Consider the following 23,291-nt stretch of genomic DNA (forward strand, 5'->3'; position numbering starts at 1 on the left):
TCCGGGTTGACTCATTACACTGCAGAAGACTATAATGTCCAACCAGTACTGTGGGCAAGAGGTACAGCTCACATGGTTCAGGTGGATAAGGCAGGAGGAGGAGTTGGTTTTCAGTAATTGCCAACTCTACTTCTGCTCAATGCAGTTTTTGTTTGCAAACTAATCTTCCAGACCACACTGAGGATTTGTCCCACAGAAATGGCCCCTGGGGAGCCTAGTAGAGTCAAGCAGAGGCCGTCAGGGTGGCTCTCATGTGGCACTCTCTGGTAGTATGGTCTAAGTGCAAACACGTTTTAATGAGCATATTCTCTATATTTTAGGCTTTGGACGTGGACCGCATGGTTCTTTACAAAATGAAGAAATCCGTGAAAGCAATAAACATCTCTGGACTGGGTGAGTATACATTCTTCCTTAGGGATTTCTGTGTAGAAAGCACTACATTTGAAGTCCTGGTGCCATAAGATTGACCATCATTAATGAATTAACGAACTAAACTTCTTTCTTTGGGTGTGCAAATTATGGCAGTAAGTGGGGACATTAATTTTTCAGAAGTGTGTTTAGTTTTGCCAGTTGTCTAGTTCAGGTGTGGAATTTTGTCCTCCATCCTTCACCATACTGTTTATTCCATGTTGTGCTTTCTGTTTTCTGGGGTGCAGTCCTGGATGAACCTGCTTTTTCAACCTGGCTGACAAGGACACCAGTCTCACTCCTGCCTCTGTTGTTTAATTAATTATGTCAGAGTGCCCTTTCCATTTCTCTTATGCAGTTCTTGCCTTTCTAGTTTGGGAAGAAAAGGAATAAATATGCAGACACAATCAACTCATCAAAATATTTGATCTAGACTTGAATATATATATATATTTTAAAACCCCATGAAACTTTTGACTCAAAGATGATAGGCTGCTCACATGTGACAGGTCTGCATGTATACAAAACCTACAAGTGGTAGACAGTACTTCAAAAACGACTGGACACAGTGACTCACACCTGTAATCCTAACACTTTGGGAGGTTGAGGCAGGAGGATCACTTGAGCCTAGGAGTTTGAGACTAGCCTAGGCAAGCTAGTGAGACCTTGTTTCTATCAAAAAAAAAAAAAATTAACTGAGTGTGGTGGTGTGTATGTGTAGTCCCTGCTGTGGTGAGCTGTGATCTTGACACTTCATTCCAGCCTGGGTGACAGAGTGAGAGGATTGCCTGAACCCGCGAGTTTGAGACCAGCCTGGGCAACATGGTGAGACTACATCTCTACAATTAAAAAAAAAAAGAAATTAGCTGGGGGGGGTAGCACACACCTGTAGTTCTGACTTCTTGGAAGGCTGAGGCGGAAGGATCACCTGAGCCCAGCGGGTCAAGGCTGCGGTGGCTGGGAGCATGCCAGTGTACCCCAGCCTGGGCGGCAGAGTAAGACTCCAACTCGAAAGAAAAGAAAATGGCAGCCTTTGGAGTCTAGAAATTGCGAGGAGTCCCTGAGAAATTGAAACAGAACTGATGGTTTGCCTGTGGGAAATGCCCCTGCTAAGGTGCAGAAGGAGTTTGGGTGCTGGAGGGTAGGATTGAGGGTGAAGAGACACAGGGTCTGTCCCCGAAGAAACAGGCCCCTTGTTATTTATACCATGTCCCCTCTAGCTTGTGGTAAAGGAGGCGATTGGACCAGTAAGACAAGGAATGCCTTAGTGATGGCAGGAAGAAGTAGAACAATTTGGACATACACAGCCCACCTGATGCCTTCTGGCCCAGTTAGAATAGTGTGAGCACAAGCTCCAGTCGCTGCTTTTGACTCTCCTCCAGTTGCAGGCAGTGCAAGCCACGATCATGAAATGTCTATTAGGAAATCCCAAGTGCAGAATGATCACTTTTACATTTTGCTGTTGCAGTTAAGCATTGCTAAGTGTATTCAGGAACAGATTTATAAGAACTCTACATTGACTACTATAAAATGTGGTTGATCAAAAATTAAAGAAGACATAAATGAGAAGTAGATGATGTACATAGGTTGGAAGACTCACTATTGGTAAATGTCAGTTCTCCCCACATTGATCTCAAGATTTACCCCAATCAAAATTCTAGCAGGGGAATTGACAGACTGATTCTAAAATTGATGTGGAAGGAAATCATCTCCTTCTAGCTTTTTACCTGGATAAAGTGAGGGGGACAGGGAGGAATAGTGATAGTTTTTATTTTTTTGAACACTTATGGTATGCCTTGTGCTTTCTATAAATGTTGCTAATCTTGACAACCTATTTTTGTTAAACAAACAAGGGTATTGATCTTACCCTTTCTAAATTTATTTGTCTGTGAAACTGTCATTGCTTCTCTTGATCACCCTGCCATAGTTCTTAGGCCCTGCAAAATTCCAAATGAGTTCCAGCTTCCAAGAATTCCAAGAGGAACCTGGGGATCAGAGAATTAAGGGTGTTCCCATGATGTTTATAGAGCCAGAACTACAGCCCTACGTGTCTTATGGCTGACCAGGATTGTGCTCAGTGGCCTGCTCTGTTTCAGAGCCACCATATGTCTTCAGTATATCTGGCATGCTGAGTGACTATCTTCAAGACTTTAAGAAATCTGTAAGAAATGGGACACTCAGTTTTGTTGACAAACATCATATTTCCAAAAGTATTTTGGGAGTTTTGTTTTTTTTTACTGTGTTCACTTGGAATTTTTTAGCATAATTTGGGGAATTATACTAAATATACACATATAGTTTAAAAGGGATCTGGTCACATTAAAAAATGATTTTATAGTCATAGGTTGAAAAGGCTGCTTTTAACAGAAACAAAAGTGAAATAATCTACTTCTTGTGCCAACATTGACTATGTGACTGCTGCTAGTCTGGAGGAGGGATTTGTGTGTCTCCCAAGGCTGCCCAGTGAGTGGCAGCACAGCTTATAAACAGACATTCGAGGGGAGATGGTGTCAGTGCTTTGGTGTCAGGAGACTAGCCTTTAAGAATTTCACAACAGGCTGGGCTTGGTGGCTCAGGCTGTAATCCCGCGCTTTGGGGGGCTGAAGTGATTGAATTGCCTGAGCCCAGGGGTTCGAGACCCGCCTGGGCAACTTGGCGAGACCTCATCTCTACAATAAATCAAAAATTAGCCAGGCATGGTGACACATGCCTGTAGTTCCAGCTACTTGGAAGGCTGAGGCGGAAGGATCGCTGGAGCCCAGTAGGTTGAGGCTGCGGTGGCCGGGAGAGTGCCACTGCACTCCAGTCTGGGTGACAGAGTGAGACTCCAACTCAAAAAAAAAAAAAAAAAATTTCACAACACTCTGTCTGACTTGCCTTGCTGACCTATATTGCTGAGTATGTGCCACAAACCTCATTCCTTTTCCTGTCCCCCTACTCCTAAAATGCAAACCTAGTGATGTTACTTCTCTGCTTAAAACTCTGTGGTGTTTTTTTCATTGCCCTTTTTGAAGTTCATGGAATTAAGTTCCAGGGCATGAGAGAAATGAGGAAGGCCTCTGTGGGCTTTAGAGTTGTAGAGAAATTGGGACAAAGTACAAGAAACAGGTTTCTCTCATTCCAGAACTATCCAAAGAGCTTAATACGCTAATGTGAATTGTGAGAGGATATTGGTCTTTCCCAAATTCATTTGTCTATGAAACTACTACTGCCTCCCTTGATCACCCCACCATAGACCTCAGGTGGGTAAATACTGCAGAATACCACACGAGTTCCAAGTTCTTGTGCATCTCCTGAACCCAGGCCCCCTGTCCAGGCCCCTACTGACTCTTCTGTGTCGTTCTTTGAGATAATTTGCAGTTTTCCAAGTGAGCCACATTTTGTGCCTTTTCCCTTCTGCACGTGCTTTTCTGACTGCTTGAAATGACATCTTGCCATTTTATCACAGGAAAATGAGGCCCAGGAAAGTTGAGAAGTTTATTTCAAGTCACAGAGCTAGTAAATGACAGGGCTGGAATTTTAACACAGCTCCTCTGGCTAGTGTTCTTTCCAGTGCCCCACACATACGGCAGGCCGCTTGGTGGCTGACCTTGGAGGGGTTCTCCTATTTTTGTCAGCTTTTATTCATCTATTATGTCATGGGAAATTTGAGTTATTGTAAGTTCATGAGTCTGAATTTTTTTTTAAGCCAGAGTACTGATCTTTATTTCAGAACAAGTATTGTCTACTGCAAAGAAGTCACCTGAGGAAACTCTAACTTTTTCCTGTGATCTTGCTGACATCGTTCACAGTGTTTTTAGAACTCTTCTCTAAAACTGCTTTTAGTAGCACGTTCTTTTGAATATATTTAGTAGAGGAGTCTAAGGATAGATTAAATTTTTTTTAGGACTAGCTGTTAGAAATAAGTCGGGCATATTCAATAAGGAACTTAGCTGCTGGGTAGGTGCATTATAACTGTATAGCTGTAGGCTCTGAAGACAGCTTTAAAGGAGACATTCCCCACCGTGTTGAGTGTAAGAGTAACAACCCAAGGGAACTCCTTGTATAGGAGGGGTACTCATTTTATGTATGATTAAAAGAACAGCAAGAGTAAATTAGCATTGATGCCTCACACTGCCATATTCTTTTCCCATCTCATATTACTTAACTTCTTTGGGACTGGGGCTTTCCTGTCTCATTTTCTGATTTGTCATAGATTTGCCCCATCTAAGCCTGTCTCTGCCGCTGTGTCCCTCTGTTCTAGGCTGCTGTCCTCTCACTGCTTCATGACTGATGTCTATATTTCTGTGTCTTTGCACAGCCCCACCCTGGTCTGTAAACATGCTCCCTCATACTGGTTACCTGGATGGGATCTTGCCATTCTTCCCCACCCATCTCTGTCAAGCTGAGACTTGACATAGCATTAGCCTTCTTTGACTATCTTGTGTATTAGTTTCCTGTTGCTGCTGTAACAAGTTACCACAAACTGAGTGGTTTAAAATGACACAATTTATCCTCCAGTTCTGCAGGTCAGAAGCCTGATGTGGGCTAAAATGAAGGTGTTGTCAGGGCTCCTTCTTAGAGGCTCTAGGGGAGAATTTCTTTCCTTGTCTTTTCTGGCTTCTAGAGGCCACCTGTATTCCTTGGTTTATGGCCCCTTTCCATCTTCAAAGCCAGCCATGGCCAGTGGAGTCTTTTTTTATACTGCATTGCCCTGACACCGAATCTGCTTGGGCTGCCTTAATAAAATACTGTAGACCAGTGGCTTAAACATTAGAAATTTATCTTTTGGAAGCTGGAAGCTTTCTGAAGCTGGAAGGTCAGAGTGCCAGTATGGTTGAGTTCTGGTGAAGACTCTTCCTAGTTTGCAGATAGCTTCCTTTTCCCTGTGTTCTCACATGGCAGAAGAAGCAAGCTCTTCTTATAAGCGTACGGATCCCCATCATGAAGGCCTCACCTTTATGACCTCATCTAAACCTAATTACTTTTCAGTGACTCCATCTCCAAATTCCATCACATTGGGGGTTAGGGGCTTTAATATATGAATTTGGGAAGGAGAAGGGCACAATTCAGCCCCATAGCAACCCTGACTTCTGTCTCTGTCTTTCATATTTAAGGATCCTTGTGATTACCTTGGGCCCGCCCTAATATCCAGATAAATCTCCTCATCTCAAGTCCAACTGATTAGTAGCTTTAATTCCATCCACAACCTCAATTCCCTTTTCCTAAGTAGCATAACATCTTCACAGTTTCCTCGGATTAGGATGTGGACATCTTTGGAAAGAGAGGGGCATTATTCTGCTGCCTACCACACCTCTCCTCTGAATTCTTATGGTCTTGAGGTTGAATCAGTTTTGACTCTTCAGCCACAAATTAAAGGGTAGTTAATTTGTAGGCACTGCTAGCACTTTATTGCTCTTTATTGTTTGTTCACTAATGGTTTTTTGTGTGTGTTGCTATTTGCTCTTCAATTAACTGCAAGCCCTCAAAGTCAAGGAGCAATTCTGAGAGACTGTTTAATAGTGCAGGATAAAGAACACATAGGTATTAGAATCCAAGAAGCCTGAATTAAGAGCTAGCAGTGCCACTCAAAAAGTCTGCGACATTAGGACAATTATTTAATCTTTTTGAGCCCCAATGTCCTTGTATGTAAGATGGAAATATTAGTAGTTTATGAACTACTAGTATTAGGATTGTTCACGTGGATTAACTGAGATGAAATGAAAAGGCATGTTTTTTTAGACACATGGTAAGCATGGCAGCTGCAAATATACTTCCTGTGCATTCTTTGCAGTGGCCGGCAGCAGGGTGGGCAGATACACAGTAGGTGCTCAATAAAGACTCAGTTGTATGTACATTGTCATGTTTCAGCCATATATCCTTAGACTGTCCTCTTAGTCTAGGAGAGTAAACTTACAATTTTAGATATAAACAATATGTCTTATGACAGACGTATACTCTGCTCTGTGACGATTTATATGGATTTATGTAGAAAGGGGATTTAAGATGCCTTAGAACGAGGGTCAGTAAACTATGACCAGCCTGTACTTTTGCAGTCTGCAAGTTAAGAATGATTTTTAACCATTTTTACCACATACCACACAATAACCTCACTATTGCCTCAACAACCCCCTGTGTTTGGAGTTGGGTCCTTTGGGAAGTAATTAGGTTTAGATGAGGTCATGAGGGTAGGGCACTCATTGTGGGATTAGTGCCCTGCAGAGCCTTAAACGTTTACTCTGGCTTTTTCAGGAAAAAGTTTGCCAACCCCTACATTCAAATAGTAGTTCTAAATATCAGAATCCCCTGAAGGCCTTGTTAAAACTGGGATAGCTGGACACTACCCTTTAGAGTTTCTGGTTCAGCAGGTCTGGGAGGGATCCTGAGTATTTACTAATTAAAAATGCTCCCAGGTGATGGAACTGCCTTAGAACACCCCCCCACCCCCCCACCCTCAATCCCAGCTTTAAACATTGGACTGGGCCAAAAGGGTCCCACATATAGACATGTCTATACATGTCTATACGTATAGACGTATATACGTATACATGACCCACGTATAGACAAAACAATAATTTTCTTACGCAATAGTCAGTATATTATATTTACTCCTAGTTTTCAAAAGTTTGGCAACCCAGCAAGAAGTATTTTCTGGAATGTCTTATGTGGAGGTTTGCAAAAGCAATTGTTATAATGATTTATTGACAGATTTTCTACAATAACTTACCACACTCATGATAGATTGCTCTCTGACATCTTTTTTAAAAAATCAGTTTGTATTTATTTTAAAACTCTTACTAGCCTAATATTTCCCAAGTTCTGTCTCAGTCCAAAGGTGTCTTTCCATCTGTTCCATCCTCCTCTGGGAAGTTGAAGCTAACATTTTTCAGCCATGTGTGACATATCAATGAGTGGAAAAATTCATCTTTATCGCAGGAAGCAAGAAAAGACTTTCATTTTCACTTTTCTAGAATTATTCTCTTGTAAAGATTTGATGGAATGTTCTTATTGAGAGTGATATCCCCTCTTTACCCTATCTCAATGTCCTAGAAAATGATCACATCTTTGAAATAAATAGTACAAAGAAAGAAATGCTGATTTTTTTTCTCAAACCTTTGCCATCTTCCACCCACAAAAGATCAGAATTCAACAACTTTGTGTTGTGTGTTTCTCTCTGTTGTTTGCAATGTTAATTAGGGTGTGGTATTAAAGTATACTTAAAATTAATACAGAGAACTGTTTCTATTATAGATATTGTAAATTAGAACAGGGCAATTCAAAACAAATATATGTAATAATTTAGGAAGTGAAGTTTTATTGTACATTAGGAAGGGACTGTGTCTGGCATGATTTTCTACCCATTACATGAGAAAATAACTAATAAGAATAATCCTTACTGCTTGACAAGCATATAGTGACACTGGTACTCCGCTACATTGTTATGACATTATAGCAAGGCACATCAAGAAAAATATCTTTATGTGGAAAGAGATCTTTGCACAAAGATTTCATTGTGTTGTTGCGTTGCTTCTCATAGTGAAAAGCTGGAAAGCTCCTGTAACTGAATTAGGATCTAGCTACTTGCTGTAATTATGTTTATGTAGCATCAAGAAGAAAAATGCTTATGATGAAATCTTCAGGCAATAAAATTCAGAATAAAGAATATGTCTACCATGTCTGTGATTAAAAAAAGAATAGAATATTATAAAAAGTGATGATAAAATAAAGAAAGTATGTCTTCAGTGATATCTATAAACTTGAGGGCAGAAGCATAATAACAATAATCTGATACTCAAGGAGTGTTATAGGCCAGGAGCTGTGCTAGAGAAAAACTTTACATGAATTTAGTCCTCATAGCAACATTGTAAGTCAGGTACTGTCAGTTGACTCACTGATAACACAGAGTAGTCATTTGCCAGCATTATGGAGCAAGCAGCTGCAGAAGCAGAGATTCAAAACCAGTGAGCTTTCCAATCTTTGCTTCTGACCATTGTAGCACACTGCCTGGTGCTCAGGCAGGAAGAGGCTGGGGGTGCAGAGTGGAGAAAAATGAACAGTGCTGTGCGAGAGCATCTTAGGTACTGCCTGGCTGGGCCATCACAGTTCTCCTAAAAAGCACCAAGTGCCTTTGGTTGACCACAGGTTCAGTAAGAGCTGGTACATGATATATGTACTGAAGGTGAGTGACAGGTGACTTCAGCGAAGTCTGTAGCGCTCATAAAAAAGAAGCCCGTCGTTCATTATTGAGTTGTAATAGCATTTTAAAGAGGAACCTCAGTATCTCAGGGCCAGAGAAACCTCCTTGTAGCAGGGACATCTGAAGGACCTAGGACTCTTATTTTTGGCAGGGATGGGAGAGTGCATATTTGAAGAACTTTCTCTGGGGTGAGGGAGTTACACATGTTATTTATTCCTCTGTAGCGGATTTCCCAAGAGCAAGTTCTTTTTTTTTTTTTTTTTTAAGGGGGAGATCGGGATCTCACTCTGTTATCCAGGCTGATCTTTCCACCTGAGCTCCCTGAGTAGCTGGGACTACAGGTGTGCACCACCATGCCTAGCTAATTTAAAAAAATTTTTTTGTAGAGATGAAGTCTTGCTATGTTGCCCAGGCTGGTCTCAAACTCATAGGTGCAAGTGATTTCTCTCACCTCAGCCTCCCAAAGTGCTGGGATTACAAGCTTGAGCCACCTCGCCCAGCCAAGAGCAAGTTCTATCTCAAATATGAGGGAGAAAGTAACTGGGAAGGGAGCCTCAGAGGTGAGCTATTTGTTGGAAGGTTCCCGCGACGGGTTGAAGGCCTCTGTCTCTGAGGAAGTTTAGAAGAAGGTAAGGATGAGGACTTGAAGACCCTGGAGATGTCTTCCAGTTGTGAGGCTCTGAGAGTCCAGCTATCTCTCCTTCAGAACAATGACTGGAATTTAGATGGATAACTTGTAGAATCCTGTCAACAGTGATCAGCGTATTAATCATGGAAGGATAGTGAATCTGAAGGAATACAGAGATCTGTGACTTAACAGCCAGGTGTTAACACGAGTCATACTTAGGCTTATCATGTTGACTTAGTAGAGTTAAGCTCATTGAGTCACAGGCTTTTTTACTTGGTGTGTTAGGTCTGTGGACAGACTGACAGGGTATGTGCATCCCCCAAATTATGGAAAATTGTGGAAAGGTACTTTTTTCTGGAAAGAACACCCAGAACATTCTTCTGATTTTTATTGGTGTCAATGGTAGCCAAAAGATTAAATAGAACAACTGATGGAGCCTGCTTTGCCTACTTACTTTTAACATTGACCAGACTGTTTACCTCTGAGCCTGTTTCCACCTCTGTAAAATCTTGCAGTTGTAAAGATGAAAGGGTATTTTTATATATAGGTTGTCTCCACAACATAAATAGTAGCTATTGTTACATGAGGCTTTAGAGACCATAGGCTTTCCAGGGGCTGCTTGTTCCTGAGAGTGAGGGCCCTGGGATCTCATCAAACCACAGAAGTTGTCTTCTCTCCGGGAGCTGTGCTCTCTATGGAGGTGGGTGGGAGCAGCAGTATCTTCTTAAGTCCTCATGGTGGTGAGCACGCAAGTAATGGAAATTGTATCCTTCCGATATGATATGGCAAGAAAAAAGGGGAAAAGAGGCTGAAATAACTTAAGTTGCACATTAGCTGATCACCTTTCTTTACCAACATGAACTCTTCGTCCTCTAAAAGGTTTCAATGTAATTGGATGTAAAGTTTCTAACAGCTTGTGGTCCACATTCAACAAATGTTGGTTCACCTCCTAGGTTTGAATGCCAGACTCCTTAGGGTAGCCTGTCTCTAGGCTAAAGGAGAGCCCTACCAGTTCTTAAGCAAAACCCCTATGAACACCCCATCTCCTTCTCAGATTTGATCTTGGAGCAGCCCTTGGATGGAGGCTGCTGGCACCCCCTGCCCACAGGGAGAGTCCAGGATTGAGTCAAGCAGCTAGAAGCTTGAGTTAAATCTCATGTCGTACTAGATTCTGAATGAGGAAATTCCTTTAAGCTTTATCTCCTCCAAGAAGCCTTGTCTATTACCAGCTCCCAGAAAATGTACTCCTTTCCTCATATAGTGCTGTGTTTCCTGTAGTGCTGCATTTCCACCTCATGTAATTTATATCACAATGGGTTATTTTCGCACATTTATCTTTGTCTTACTGAGTTATGTGTTGGCAGGTACCAAGCATTATTCATCTTTTTTTTTTTTTTTTTTTGAGTTGGAGTCTCACTCTGTCGCCCAGACTAGAGTGCAGTGGCTGCTCCCGGCCACCGCAGCCTCAGCCTACTGAATTCAGGAGATCCTTCTGCCTCAGCCTTCCAAGTAGCTGGAACTACAGACATGAACCACCACACCCAGTTAATTTTTTGATTTATTGGAGAGATGGGGGTCTTGCCAAGTTGCCCAGGCTGGTCTTGAACCCGTGGGCTCAGGCATTCCTCTCACCTCAGCCTCCCAAAGTGCTGGGATTATAGGCATGAGCCACCACACCTGGCGATCTTTTTTTTTTTTTAATTCATCTTTCTTTATTGCTAGTTTTATCATGTTTCATTAAAACCTTTTGGCCACTTTCCATTTCCTGGGATGAAGTTCTTCATTTCTGGCCCTGGCCTCTCTGGCCCTTCCCCATGTTCTGGCCACACCTAGCTCCTTAAAATTCTCCGGGCTGTCATTATTCTGTGTCTAGGATGGAGATTGCTGGCACTGCCCTCCCCCCGCCCCAAGGAGAATCGAGGAGTGAGTCAAGCAGCTAGTAGCTTGATTTTAATCTCATGTCATACTAGATTCTGAATGAGGAGATTCATTTAAGCTTTATCTCCTCCAAGAAGCCCTGTTTATTACCACCCCCAGAAAATGTACTCCTTTCCTCATATAATGCTGTGTTTCCTGTAGGGCTGCATTTCCAAGCAGGTACCAAGAATTGGCCAAGCTTTATTTATCTTTTATTTTATTTTACTCATCTTTCTTAAATGCTGATTTTATCGTGTTTCTTTAAAACCTTTTGGCCACTTTCCATTTGCTAGAGTGAAGTTCTTCATCATCTGGCTCCTGCCTGACTCTGGCCCTTCTCCATACTCTGGCCACACCTAGCTCCTTAAATTTTTCCAGGCTGTCATTATTCTGTCTAGCCTTTGTGACTTTGCACTGGACATGATTGGTTTATGAGTCTTTCTCTTATTGAAGGCTTGCTCCCTGAGGGCAGGGCCTCTGTTTTGTGAATCTTTGTATTCACTAGTACTTATTGCATAATTACCTCTCAACATAATTGGATTTTATCTTTTAGAATTCAAGAACATTCTTGACTGATAATGGGTACTTAGGAAATAGGGAATTAACAAATAAAAGTGAATGTTGAAAAAAAGTGGCTTGGGCCTGTAATCCTGGCTACCCTAGTGGCAGAGGTGGGAGAATTGCTCAAGCCTAGGAGTTCAAGGCTATGTTTGTGCCAGTGTACTCCAGCCTGGGTGACAGAGTGAGACACCATCTCTTTAAAAAAAAACAAACGTGTATGTTGATGTATTCTCTGCCCTGAACCCGTAATCTAAATGGACAGAAAGCACCAACATTAAAAAAGTTATGCAGTAGATCAGTGTCCACTCTTCACCTCTCTCACGTGCCTTCCGTGTGTACTCCTGGTAATTGGAGCTGTGTTGAGCTATTCACACAGACTTTGAACCGTCATTGAGAGGACGGGATTGTTAATATAAGACAGGATCAAAGAGGACAAGGTGATCACAGGTGACAGGTTTTCATCTTTAAGAGTCAGCCCACACCTTGACCTCATTAACTCTGTTGCTAGCTGCCTGTGCCAAATGTAACCAGATTAGATTCATATTCTTCTCCCCCCCCACACCCAGCTGCAAGGACTGACTGGTTCCTGAGAAATCAAGGTCAAAGGGGATGACCTAGGGAAGACTTAGTAGAAATGTGTTTTGCAAATGGAAAGGAGCCTGGGGTATTTGAGAAGGTGAAGGCAGTGGCAGGTGGTGAATCCCTGAGAGAGGAGTTTCCAGTTGCTCTGCCTGAGGAGGTTGTGATTAGGAAGGGCGTTGGCATCCAGCCCATACTGTACTTTTGTCTTGCCAGAGCTGATGCAGGAACTCGCTTCCAAAGCCTGGCTGTTTCATGTCATCTTGTCCAGGGGAAGTTTTGGTAGAGAAAGACAGATTGTAACAGGCCCAGGCACAGAGGACTGACCTTGTCTAGTCATTGTAGCAGGTGCTAGATTTATTCTTTTTTTTTTTGCACTTTAATTTTATTTTAGAGACGTGGATTTATTCTTTGTGGTTTGGCTTATTATAATGATAATATAAGCTTAATTCAGAAAATTTAGAAAATTCAGAAAAGCATTCATACCAAGTCTTGACCCTGGCCAGATCTCAGTATCCATGCAACCAGGAAAAGCTCAGGTGAGTGCTGGGTTTGAGGCCTAACCTCAACTTTGAATGCAGCTCTGCCTCTTAGAAGCTACAGGATCCTGAACTGGTTCACACCCATAATGTTTCCCTGTCTGTAAAATACCTACCTCAAAGAAGAATAAAATAATATCTGGAAAGCATTTGACCTGGTACTACAGTTTATTAAGTGCTTGCTATTTTTACCACCACAGTTAGCATTTTGATGTATTTTCCTTTCAACCGCTTCTCTACGTTTTCCTTTTTACAAAGTTGAGATTAAATATCCAGTTTTGTGTCCTGCCTTTTTTAAACCTGGCATCCTGTTCTCACCATATTCCTGTTTCACGATTTTAAAAGCTGGCATAATATTTCATTGTGTGGATATATTGTTATTTAACCACTTCCATATCGTTAAAGCATGATACATTTTTTATTTCACTCTATAAATTATTCTGTAGACACATCTCTGATTACTTCATTTCCTTCTGATAGATTTCTGAAAGTGGAATTATCAGATGGCAAAAATATTTTAAGGACTTTTGGTATGGATTACTGAATTGTGAACTAAACAATTTTTATCCATTTACCTAGGATGGCTCTAGAAATAAAGTTCTGAAAATGGCTCTTTCCTACAGAATGTCCACAGGGTAGAGACCCTGTTAAGATATACAGGGATCAGCTGGGTGCGGTGGCCCATGCCTGTAATCCCAGCATTTTGGAAGGTGGAGGCAAGAGGATTGCCTGAGTTTGGGGTTTTGAGACCAGCCTGGGCAAATTGTCAATAAAAATAAAAACTTGTCTCTACAATAAAAATTTAAAAATTAACTGGGCGTGGTGGTGCTGCGCGCCTTTGGTTCCAGCTACTTGGAAGGCTGAAGTGGAAGGATCGCCTGAACCCAGCAGGTCGAGGCTGCAGTGGTCGTGAGAGTGCCACTGCACTCCAGCCTGGCCGACAGTGTAAGACTCAGACTCAAAAAACCAAACCAAAACAAAACCAAAACAAAGCAGGAATCGTCTTTGACTTTGAGAAACTGGTTTCCCATGAGATCGTGTGCCACAAGTGAGATCTGAAACAGGTGGTTTGTAGGGTTGACAGCTTGAGGGAATGGTCTTCTACGCTGATCTGTGCAGAATATCCCAACATTCATATTGTGACCCACATTTGAATATTAATCATTGTGTCATCTAGGGAATGTCTTTACAAAGCTACTGCCTTGGAGAACATATATATGTCTCTTCCTAAACACTTTCTTCGCTGAGCTTTCTGTGTAGATGGTCAGAATGTGTTCTGTCAGCAAATGGTTGTTCTCAGCCTGACCCTCAAGCAGCTGCGGTGTGGCCTGGAACAGCGGGTTGGATGGTCCTTTTGGGTGAACATGGAGGTTAGAGCTGGGTAGCAACAGGCTGGTGCACACACCCTTACCCCATTTTCTTTTTCATTGGTTATGGCACTTGGTGTTTGGGTTCACAATACATGGGTGTGACTGGAAGGCTGATGCGCAAGTGAAGAAACTACTCCTGTACTGAGTCAGGAAATCTGGTTCTTGTTCCAGCTCTGCAGCAAGCTTGCTGTGTGACTTTGAGCAAGGTGCTGCTCAGAGCTTTGATTTCCATGTCTGGACTAGGTCACCTTTCAGAATCCTTTGGAATGAAAGGATCCAGCAGTAGGCATGGATGTTCTCAGTCTGGGTGACAGAGTAAGACTCAGACTCAAAAAAAAAAAGAGGTGATGGTGGTAGACAGTGAGACCTGTACTTCCTTGTGATGACTTTGAGAAGTGAGAGCTGGATCTCGGCAGGGGCCTTAAAACAGAAAGTGTCAACAGCCGAACACATGGGATTCCTTGGTGCTCCCTCAAGGCTGATGGCTTCATTCTCTGCTACATCCCTACTTGGCATTTCTCCCTGTCCTTGGAGCCCCAACTCAATGTCCCCTTCTTGGCATCTGGATCCTCAGCACCCAGCACATCACCTGGAGCATTGCAAGTGACCAACTTATCGATTGACATATCTTTCCTCAGGCATTTTTCTCAGCTACCATGAATACATGTGTCCTTGTCTCTTACCAAAGCATAACATCACACCTCTGCTGCAGGGCTGGAAATAGAGAAATGTTTAAGGTGAAAATGAAGGTGGCTGAAGGTGAATTGGCTGGGGGACCCCATCCTCTGGCAGTGTGGTGGCTTGCTTCCTCGCTGTGCTGTGGGCCACACTGACCTGAACAGAGCTGTATCTGCACGTGTGGCCCATTGAGGAGGAGCAAAGAGGCTGCCTTTTGTCCATTTTGGATCCAGCAATTTTTGCTTAAACCGTATCGACTGGGCCTTCTTTTTGTTATCAGTATTTAAATAACAGAATCAAGTAAGCTAAAAAGCACATAACAAAACCTATTCCTTGCATCTAAGATCAGTAAGTGCACATACTTACTGGCTTCATGATAGATTTTTCTGCAAGAGTCTCTCAGTCATCCTTTAGCATAGATTGGTGGCTTTTGCAGTGTGGTGTGGGAAATAGAAGGGATTCTGTGCTGATTTAGAGTCGAGAAGACACAAGGTCTTGTCCTAGCATGGTCTCCATAACTCAGATTCTCACATTCCAAAGTCCTTCCCCAATCAGAAAGTATTGGATCTGGATCTTTAATAAGAATTAGAATTTTTTTTTTTTTTGATTTATTGTGGAGACGAGGTCTTGCCATGTTGCCCAGGCTGGTCTCAAACTCGTGGGCTCAGGCAATCCTCTGGCCTCAGCCTCCCAAAGTGCTGGGATTACAGGCTGAGCCACCGAGCCCAGCTTAAGAATTAGAATTTAAAGATATGTTTGGACAATGGGGAGGTGAGCGAGTACGCTCTTTTTAGAAGAACAGCTTTCACAGTTCTGTAAATAAAAGCTGATAGACCCAGTTTGGGATCTTTCCAGAAACTTTATTCCCAGGCTATTTATTTTACGTTCCTATTTTAAGGTTGTTTTGGCAAAAGAAAAGTAAAGGCTTTTAACTACTTTTTGTTCTCTAGTAGGAAAATCTCCAACTTTGGGTGATCTGGAGTGGTAGGTTAGTCAGTACCACGTATTTATGTGGCTTTTGCTGTTTTTACAGAGGGCACTGTGCTAGATGTTAGAGAATGACACAGAAAGACACAGAGCTCATGAGCTTTAGGAAGAAGCCTCACATTCACTTGCAGGTTGAAAAATACGTCTAAAAATCCCTAGCTAGACCAGCGTGTAGAGGTTCCCACTGACCTTACCTGAGACGGTTTGAGCATAAGAAAATAATAATGATTGCAGTGAATCAAAGTACATATAAAACCATAAGATGATGATGATGACAACAACAATAATAATAAACCAAAAACTCACTGATCACCTTGGGGTTGCTAGGGATCAGCACATGTTTCAAAGTTTTATAAGGGAAATAATTTTTTGAAATAGGAAAAAATTCTAACCTATACTAGGTGGTCAGTTGAGGAGCCAGGAAAGAGAGACTATATGGAATTGTTTCATACTTGTTGGTGCTGGAACATGAATCCTTGGTTGTCTGTTTCTCCTCTGTGCCAGGTTGTATGACTACCAGTGAAGAGAAGGCAGGCTTCTCTTTCCTACACTTACCAAGGACTGTGTGTATGGAGACTGCATTGACTCCTGGCTCCATCTCTTACTGTGTGGCCTGGGGCAGGTCATGTAACCCCTCTGAATGCCACTTGATTTCTGTGAAAATAGGGATAATGATCTTAGTGTTATCAGGCTAAACTGAACAGAAGACTTCAAAGCCACCTTATAGGCATTTCCACATGCAAAGTCCCTTCCCCTTGGGTGTTCACTTAGAGCAGCATGGACTGTCTAGTCATCAGTTTGAAGGGTACTGTGAGGTTTCCAGGGAGTCTTCAGCTTCTCTCCTGCTGTGCTCTTGCATTCTCATCACCTAGCACCATGAGGGAAGTGACTATAGCCCTGCATTTCTTCCTTGGCACCACTGGGAAGCCTGATGTTCCAGAAAGCAGCAAGCAAGGGAAGAAGCGGGAGCGTGGAGGTTGCATTCCTGTTTCTCTCATCCAGTAGACAGTGTTCTCATGCCAGAATAGTTCTAGCATGTCCTTAGTGTCAGACTCCTGTTCGTGGCCATCAGCTCCCTCCCCATACCCACTGGAACTACCTCTCTTGACCACCAATTTCGAGATAGTGATTTGAAAGGACCCACCCTTCATTGTTTTTTGTTTTGTTTTTTTGAGTCTCTGTCGCCCAGGCTGGAGTGCAGTGGCATGCTCATGGCCACCACAGCCTTGACCTGCTGAGCTCAGGTGATCTTTCTGCCTTAGCCTTCCAAGTAGCTGGAACCACAGGCATGCACTACCATGCCTAGCTAATTTTTTTTTTAAGTTGTAGAGATGAGGTCTCACCATGTTGCTCAGGCTGGTCTAGAACGCCTGAGCTCAGGCAGTCCTTTTGCCTCTGCCTCCCAAAGTGCTGGGATTACAAACATGAGCCACCTTACCCGACTCTACCCTTCACTGTTAAGGAATTATTGATCCATCTGTGAAACTGAATTTTAAAACTCTAAAAATTGGGTACTTCTGTTTGTTCAGGTATGCTATTTTTAGCTAAGAAACAAACATCAGAGTAAGAGAAGAATGGACAGGTTTGGGTTTGAGTTTGAATCCTAGCTCTGTTTTTTTCTGACTCTCTTTCCTAGGATGAGTTATTTGATCTCTTTGAACCTAATTTCTTATTGCTATTATGAGAAATAATACGTCTTATGAAGTTTAGAAAAAATATGCCTGTGCTTCATATAAATGCCATCTGTTGATGTTGTTACTATTGTTCGTGCTTTGGTTATGCACTGAGTGTGGTGAACTGAGTATCTTTACCTGATTCTTAGATTTTTACCCTAACCTTGTAAACATCTCCCAGCAGGTCTTTATCCTTTATGTAGCTGATGCAGCAGGCCCCGTGTAACTATGACTTACCAGGGTTACCTGGGCATTTACTGGCAGACATAAGACTGGAACCCAGATCTTCTGAGGGCTCTTCCTTCTGTGCCACACACTCTTCAGGAGCTGTGTGTATTTGCATGCATACATACATTTGTATGTTTCTGTCCTAATTTGTTTGTTTGTTTGTTTTGTGTTGGAGTCTCACTCCGTCGCCCAGACTGGAGTGCAGTGGCACTCCCAGCCACTGCAACCTCAACCTGCTGGGCTCCGGCGATCCTTCCGCCTCAGCCTTCCACATAGCTAGAACTACAGGCGTGCGCTACCACACCTAGCTAATTTTTTTATTTATTGTAGAGATGAGGTCTCGCCAAGTTGCCCAAGCGGGTCTCGAACCTGCTGGCTCAGGCAGTCCACTCACCTCAGCCTCCCAAGGCACATGATTACAGGCTGAGCCACTGAGCCCGGCTTCTGTCCTAATTTGTTTGCTGAATATGGTCTTAGAAATCATTTAATTTATCCAACACTTGCAGGAAAAGGACTCACAGTAAAATTAATTTTCACTTGTGTTTGCTGGATCAACATTAGAATCCTCTAGCACAACCAAATGCCGCTGGAGGTCAAGGGCACAGCACTTCTTTGGTAGGATGGGCCAGCAGGCCATTCATGAACCAGAGGGATTGGCTCAGGGTTTAGGGCTACATTCCGGAAATGAATGTTCTTCCTGCGTTTGCCCCAGTGTTCAGTGCTAGCCGAGTCATTGGTGTTGGAAGAATTTGGGAGCTACAGAGAGGCCTTTAGGATCTGTTCCTCAGTGAAGGAGCTGCAGCTCTAAGGCCAAAATTCCTTAGTGGTAGAGCTTACATTCAAGTTGATGCCACGTGTCTGGCTACCCTGTCATGCCTGTAAATGGTTACATTAAATTTCTAATTTAACTGATGAAAACATAGAAATTAAGTAGCCATGTAAATGGAAGTTGTTTTATTGCAGACTCGCTGGTTTCACTGAAAAATACCTGACTCAGTAGTGAGGGAATTATATTCAACCACATTGATTTACCAGAATTACCTGAGCCCCCTACCCTACACTCATTTATGAACCAGAGGTCTAAGATGGGATAAATGACATTTAGAATTTGATGAAGATCCATGCGTGGTTTTGATGTCCAGCAGGGATTGTGAACTGGAGACCCAGTGTCCAAATTTTCACTCTTTAAAGTGCTGCTTTAAGGCCTGATGCTAGTAAAATGCCATCAGATATGGATGACCAGGGTTTGCTTTTCCTGTACAAGCAATGTGTGTTGTCTTATATTTCCGGCATACACCTTGCTCAAAGATGAATACAACCTAGTCCCTATCCTCTAAGCACTTCAAATGTATGGGGAACACATTTGCCAGACAGTTGCAGTGTAACATACTGAGTGAAAGGGCAGGAGATATGCCAAACCCAGATACCCAGGGCATAGGCATGGAAAGATTCCTGAGGGAAACATGATCTAAGGGATAATTTGGTGTCCGGGGTGCATCCTGAGCAGAAGCACAGAGCCCTGAGCTGGCCTTTGCTGCCTTGGCCTGTGCTGCAAAGACTACTGCTGTTCCCATATTGAAAGGAGAATGACTGTGGTGTGTGACTCTGAAGTAGTGTTCCTGGCTTCAGAGGAATGGAATACATCTCGTCGAGTTCCTGGGAGTGGGCCAAGTCTGCCATCATTTAGGCAAAGAGGAGTCCTCAGAGTGTGGACAGGTTGTGTTTCCTTGGCTGCTTCATCTGATACACTGAGGACTGCTGGACATGAGCGAGGGCTTCCCCTCCTGCGCACTGTGCTTGTTCTTTGGGATCTTATGACAACACCAAGATTGCTGTCAGGATAGCAAAGCTATTTCTGTTCCTGCTGCAACTTGACTCTTCTCAGATTTTTATTCATCTAGTATGTTCGATTTTATTCACACCTGAGAAGAACCCAGTGGGGAATGAGGATGGTGTGCCCAAGACGTTCACAGTACCTCCCCCATTCTGTTGCAGCTCACGTGGAAAATGAGGAACAGTACACCCAGGCTCTGGAGAAGTTCGGTGGCAACTGTGTGTGCCGAGATGACCCGGATTTAGGCAGTGCATTTCTCAAGTTCTCGGTGTTTACAAAGGAGTTGACAGCACTTTTCAAAAACCTGGTAAGTGTTCACTGTGCCTACACACTCTCAGTGTGTGAAACACTACAGTTACTTCCTTTGGGAAGGTAACTCCATAGAGGATACTTATGGTTTGTTTGATAAAGTAGAAATAACTTTCATAGCTCCTGTGGCATACCTAAATCATTGTATTTTTTATATACATTGAATCAATTTGAAATAAAGTTTAAAATTGTAGTTTTTACTCTAGCAAGATTTTTAGAATTTAACTTGGCTTTTTTTTTTTTTTGTGTGTGTTGGAGTCTCACTCTGTTGCCCAGACTGGAATGCAGTGGCACACTCCCAGCCACCACAGTCTTGACCTACTGGGCTCCAGCGAGCCTTCTGTCTCAACCTTCCAAGTAGCCGAAACTATAGGCGTGCGCTACCACACTTGGCTAATTTTTTTGATTTATTGTAGAGATGAGGTCTTGCCAAGTTGCCTGGGTGGGTCTTGAACGCGCGGGCTCAGGCAGTCCACTCGCCTCGGCCTCCCAAAGTGCTGGGATTACAGGCTAAGCCACTGAGCCCAGCCAACTCAGCATTTTAAATGTACACAGCTATGGGACAAAATGAGTAAATGCACTTATCTTCTTAAGAGCCTATGGCTTCAATTTTTAATAGTTTCTAGCCATGTAGAATAGTGTCTGTTTCTGGTAATTATAGTAGGCATTTAAACTTGTAATAATTAACAAATATGTTTCAGGCCCGTCTTAACACAGCAAGATAACCTATAATCAAAGTACAGAAATTATCATGAATGTTTAAAGGCCTTTTATCTTCCCAGATGTCAAGCAGTTAAAAAAAAAAAAAAAACCAGATCTGAAAGAAATACCTCACTTTCTAAACAAGTGGAAATGTGGAGTTGGTGTGACTGCATGTGACCTGTGCTTGGTAATGTTGAATGAATCGTGTCTTTCTTGTGCTTGGCAGCTCTGTGCTGTCCCCATGGTGGGAACAGAATTCTGAAGCAGTGGGCAGCCTATTTGGGACTGTTTGAGACCCTGTCTGGGTAGGATGGACCCTGGGAGTGTTCCATCATCTCTTTCCTGTTTTTCTTCGCCAGCTTCTCCTAAAGGTCATGGAAGACCAGGTCAAGAACTCAGTTATGTGTTCTGTGTAGGACACAAACAACAGCATCTTTTTCATGTCTCCTGTCAGGAAGCTCGTAACAAGTGAAGGAAAAAAAGGCTCATTCTTGAAATAGTGATGATAGTGGGTTTGTAAGTCTCGGCAGAAATGAGGGAACATAACGTGAATTAATAATGAGAAGGAAAGTACAGGGTCAGGAATGCCCTTGGTCTCTCTCCCCATCTTTACTTGTAAATATTTCTGTTGGAGATGGCAAAAACAAAAAGCTATTGCTTTGCTTGAGCTTTCACTCAGAAGTATTTGAAATCCCTTGGGACTTTGGTCAAGTTTATCACCCTTAGTCACTGCCCTTAGCAGGGTGGCAGCCTGCACCCTGTACAGTGGGACCCTCACCCTGTCTCAGCCCCGTTCCCTCGATGCGCTCAGACAGGATGTTAGGGTCTCACCACTGAGTCAGAAGAGATTGGAGAATTTTTTTTAAAACTGGAGAAACAACACGGTCCAAGGGTAAAAATCTGTAGATGCGGACGTGGTGGGGTCTCCTGGTGAAAATGTCGGCTTGCTGCCTGATCTCCCAGGCCCTCGGTCGAGAAGCCCCTTCCACTCTTGCAGAGCTGCCTGCTGCTTTCTAGTGCCTCTTCAATATAAGTGAGCAGCCTCGAAATGAGGGAGACCAGAAGCAAGAAAGTGAATGTGGAGGAAACAAAGAACCGAAGAAAACTTTAGAGAAACTATATTTAGTTTCTCAGAGAAATCCTAGGGAAAGAGTGGAGTGCAGCTTGTTATTAAAGAGGTCAGGGGAGACAATTAACATAAGAAAATATAAAATTAAAAATCCAATGGGAAGGGCGGGAGTAGAAGAAATCTGTCAGAAAATAGAAAAGACAAAAAAAAAAAAGACCAGAAAGTGGGAAATAGTTAAAATACAAGGATTAATCCTCAAGGTCCAGTATCCAACTGACAGGTATTTTAGAAAGAGTATGGCATCATGGCAATAATACAAAGGACAATTTCTAAAACAGAAGGATACAGACTGAGGGACTCACAAGTGTCCAGCACAATAAGGGAAAAGACCCACCCCAAGGTACCTCAGTGTGCTATTGCAAAAGATCTTGGAAACTTCCAGAGAGCACCCAGAGGATTCAAAATCAGAATGGCATTGAACTTCTCAACAGCAATACTGGAAACTTTAAGGCATGGAGCCGTGCCACTAAAATCTGAGGAAAATAACTCAACCTGGAATTATGCCCAGCCAGCCGAACATGAGCGTAGAATTAAAGCTATTTTCAGACATGCAAGGCTCAAAATGTTAGCTCCCATGTGTCATGTCTCTGAAACTCCTACAGGATATGCTATGGCGAAATGAAGAGGAAAGCCAAGAAAGAGGAAATTGAGAGAGTTCAGGAAACAGGATCCAGCACAGGAAAGCAAGCAGTGGAAGGGAATCCCAAGAGTATGGCAGAGGGAAGTCCCAGCAGGGCTGCTGAGCAGGTGGCCTAAGAAGCAGCCAGCCCAAGACGACTGATGATGTCAGAGAGCGTGCAGGGAGACCTGGATGTGGCTCCTTACCCCCATACAACTAGCTCTTTTATCTTCCTTCAGCTGCTCTCTAGACCTGGATTTTCTCAGCAGTAAAATGAATAATGTTGTATCTGAATTTCTATTATCATCTGGACATTGTGACTGACACATTGCTCACCACCCTGTGGCCTTACCAGTTTTAGTACTTCGAAAATCTCTGCAAGCCCTAGTTGCTAGCCAACTTTCTACAGCAAGTGAAGATATCAGTGATTGTGATTTGATGAGCGCCCGTGGTATAGCAAGCACTGGGCTGGACATGAAGGATATTCTGTATCATTTATTCCTCATGGCAGTTGTGCAGGGTAGCTTATATTACCTTATCTTAACAGTCACCTACCGTGTCCTTAGCTAGTGGAGGACAAAATTGAGATTCAAATCCAAGGCTTAAAACCTCAAGTCCATGTTGTTCCCTTTGTAACATGTGAAGGAACCAAGACCTCTTTTCAGCTCTCTAGGGTATAAAAAAAAAGACTAACCATAAAGGGAAGGCAACTCAGGGAAAAGTATAACATGAAGAGAAATAGAAGTCCAGGATGTGCTGTGGGAGTGACTGCAGGACAGCATCTTTTTTTTTTTTTTTTGAGTTAGAGTCTCACTCTGTCACCCAGACTGGAGTGCAGTGGCCGCTGCTCCCGGCCACCGCAGCCTCGACCTGCTGGGCGCCGGCGATCCTTCCGCCTCAGCCTTCCAAGTAGCTGGAACTACAGGTGCGCGCTACCACGCCCGGCTAATTTTT

General features: G+C 42.9%; 1 protein-coding gene across 2 annotated transcripts in view; it reads left to right on the forward strand.

The window, feature by feature from the left end:
* Positions 1-324: 324 nt before the first annotated feature.
* The window catches only part of ASAP2 (ArfGAP with SH3 domain, ankyrin repeat and PH domain 2), a 128,415-nt gene continuing 105,448 nt past the window's right edge, over positions 325-23,291 (forward strand). For both annotated transcript variants that reach the window (XM_021719117.1, XM_021719118.1), the window contains exons 1-2: positions 325-393; positions 19,740-19,885. In XM_021719117.1, coding sequence (XP_021574792.1) covers positions 339-393; positions 19,740-19,885 — 201 coding nt within the window. In that variant the 5' untranslated portion in view covers positions 325-338. The remainder of the gene's footprint in view (positions 394-19,739; positions 19,886-23,291) is intronic.

Source organism: Carlito syrichta, unplaced genomic scaffold (assembly GCF_000164805.1).
Source record: "Carlito syrichta isolate Samal-C Ts95f unplaced genomic scaffold, Tarsius_syrichta-2.0.1 Scaffold314155, whole genome shotgun sequence".
Lineage (NCBI taxonomy): Eukaryota > Metazoa > Chordata > Mammalia > Primates > Tarsiidae > Carlito > Carlito syrichta.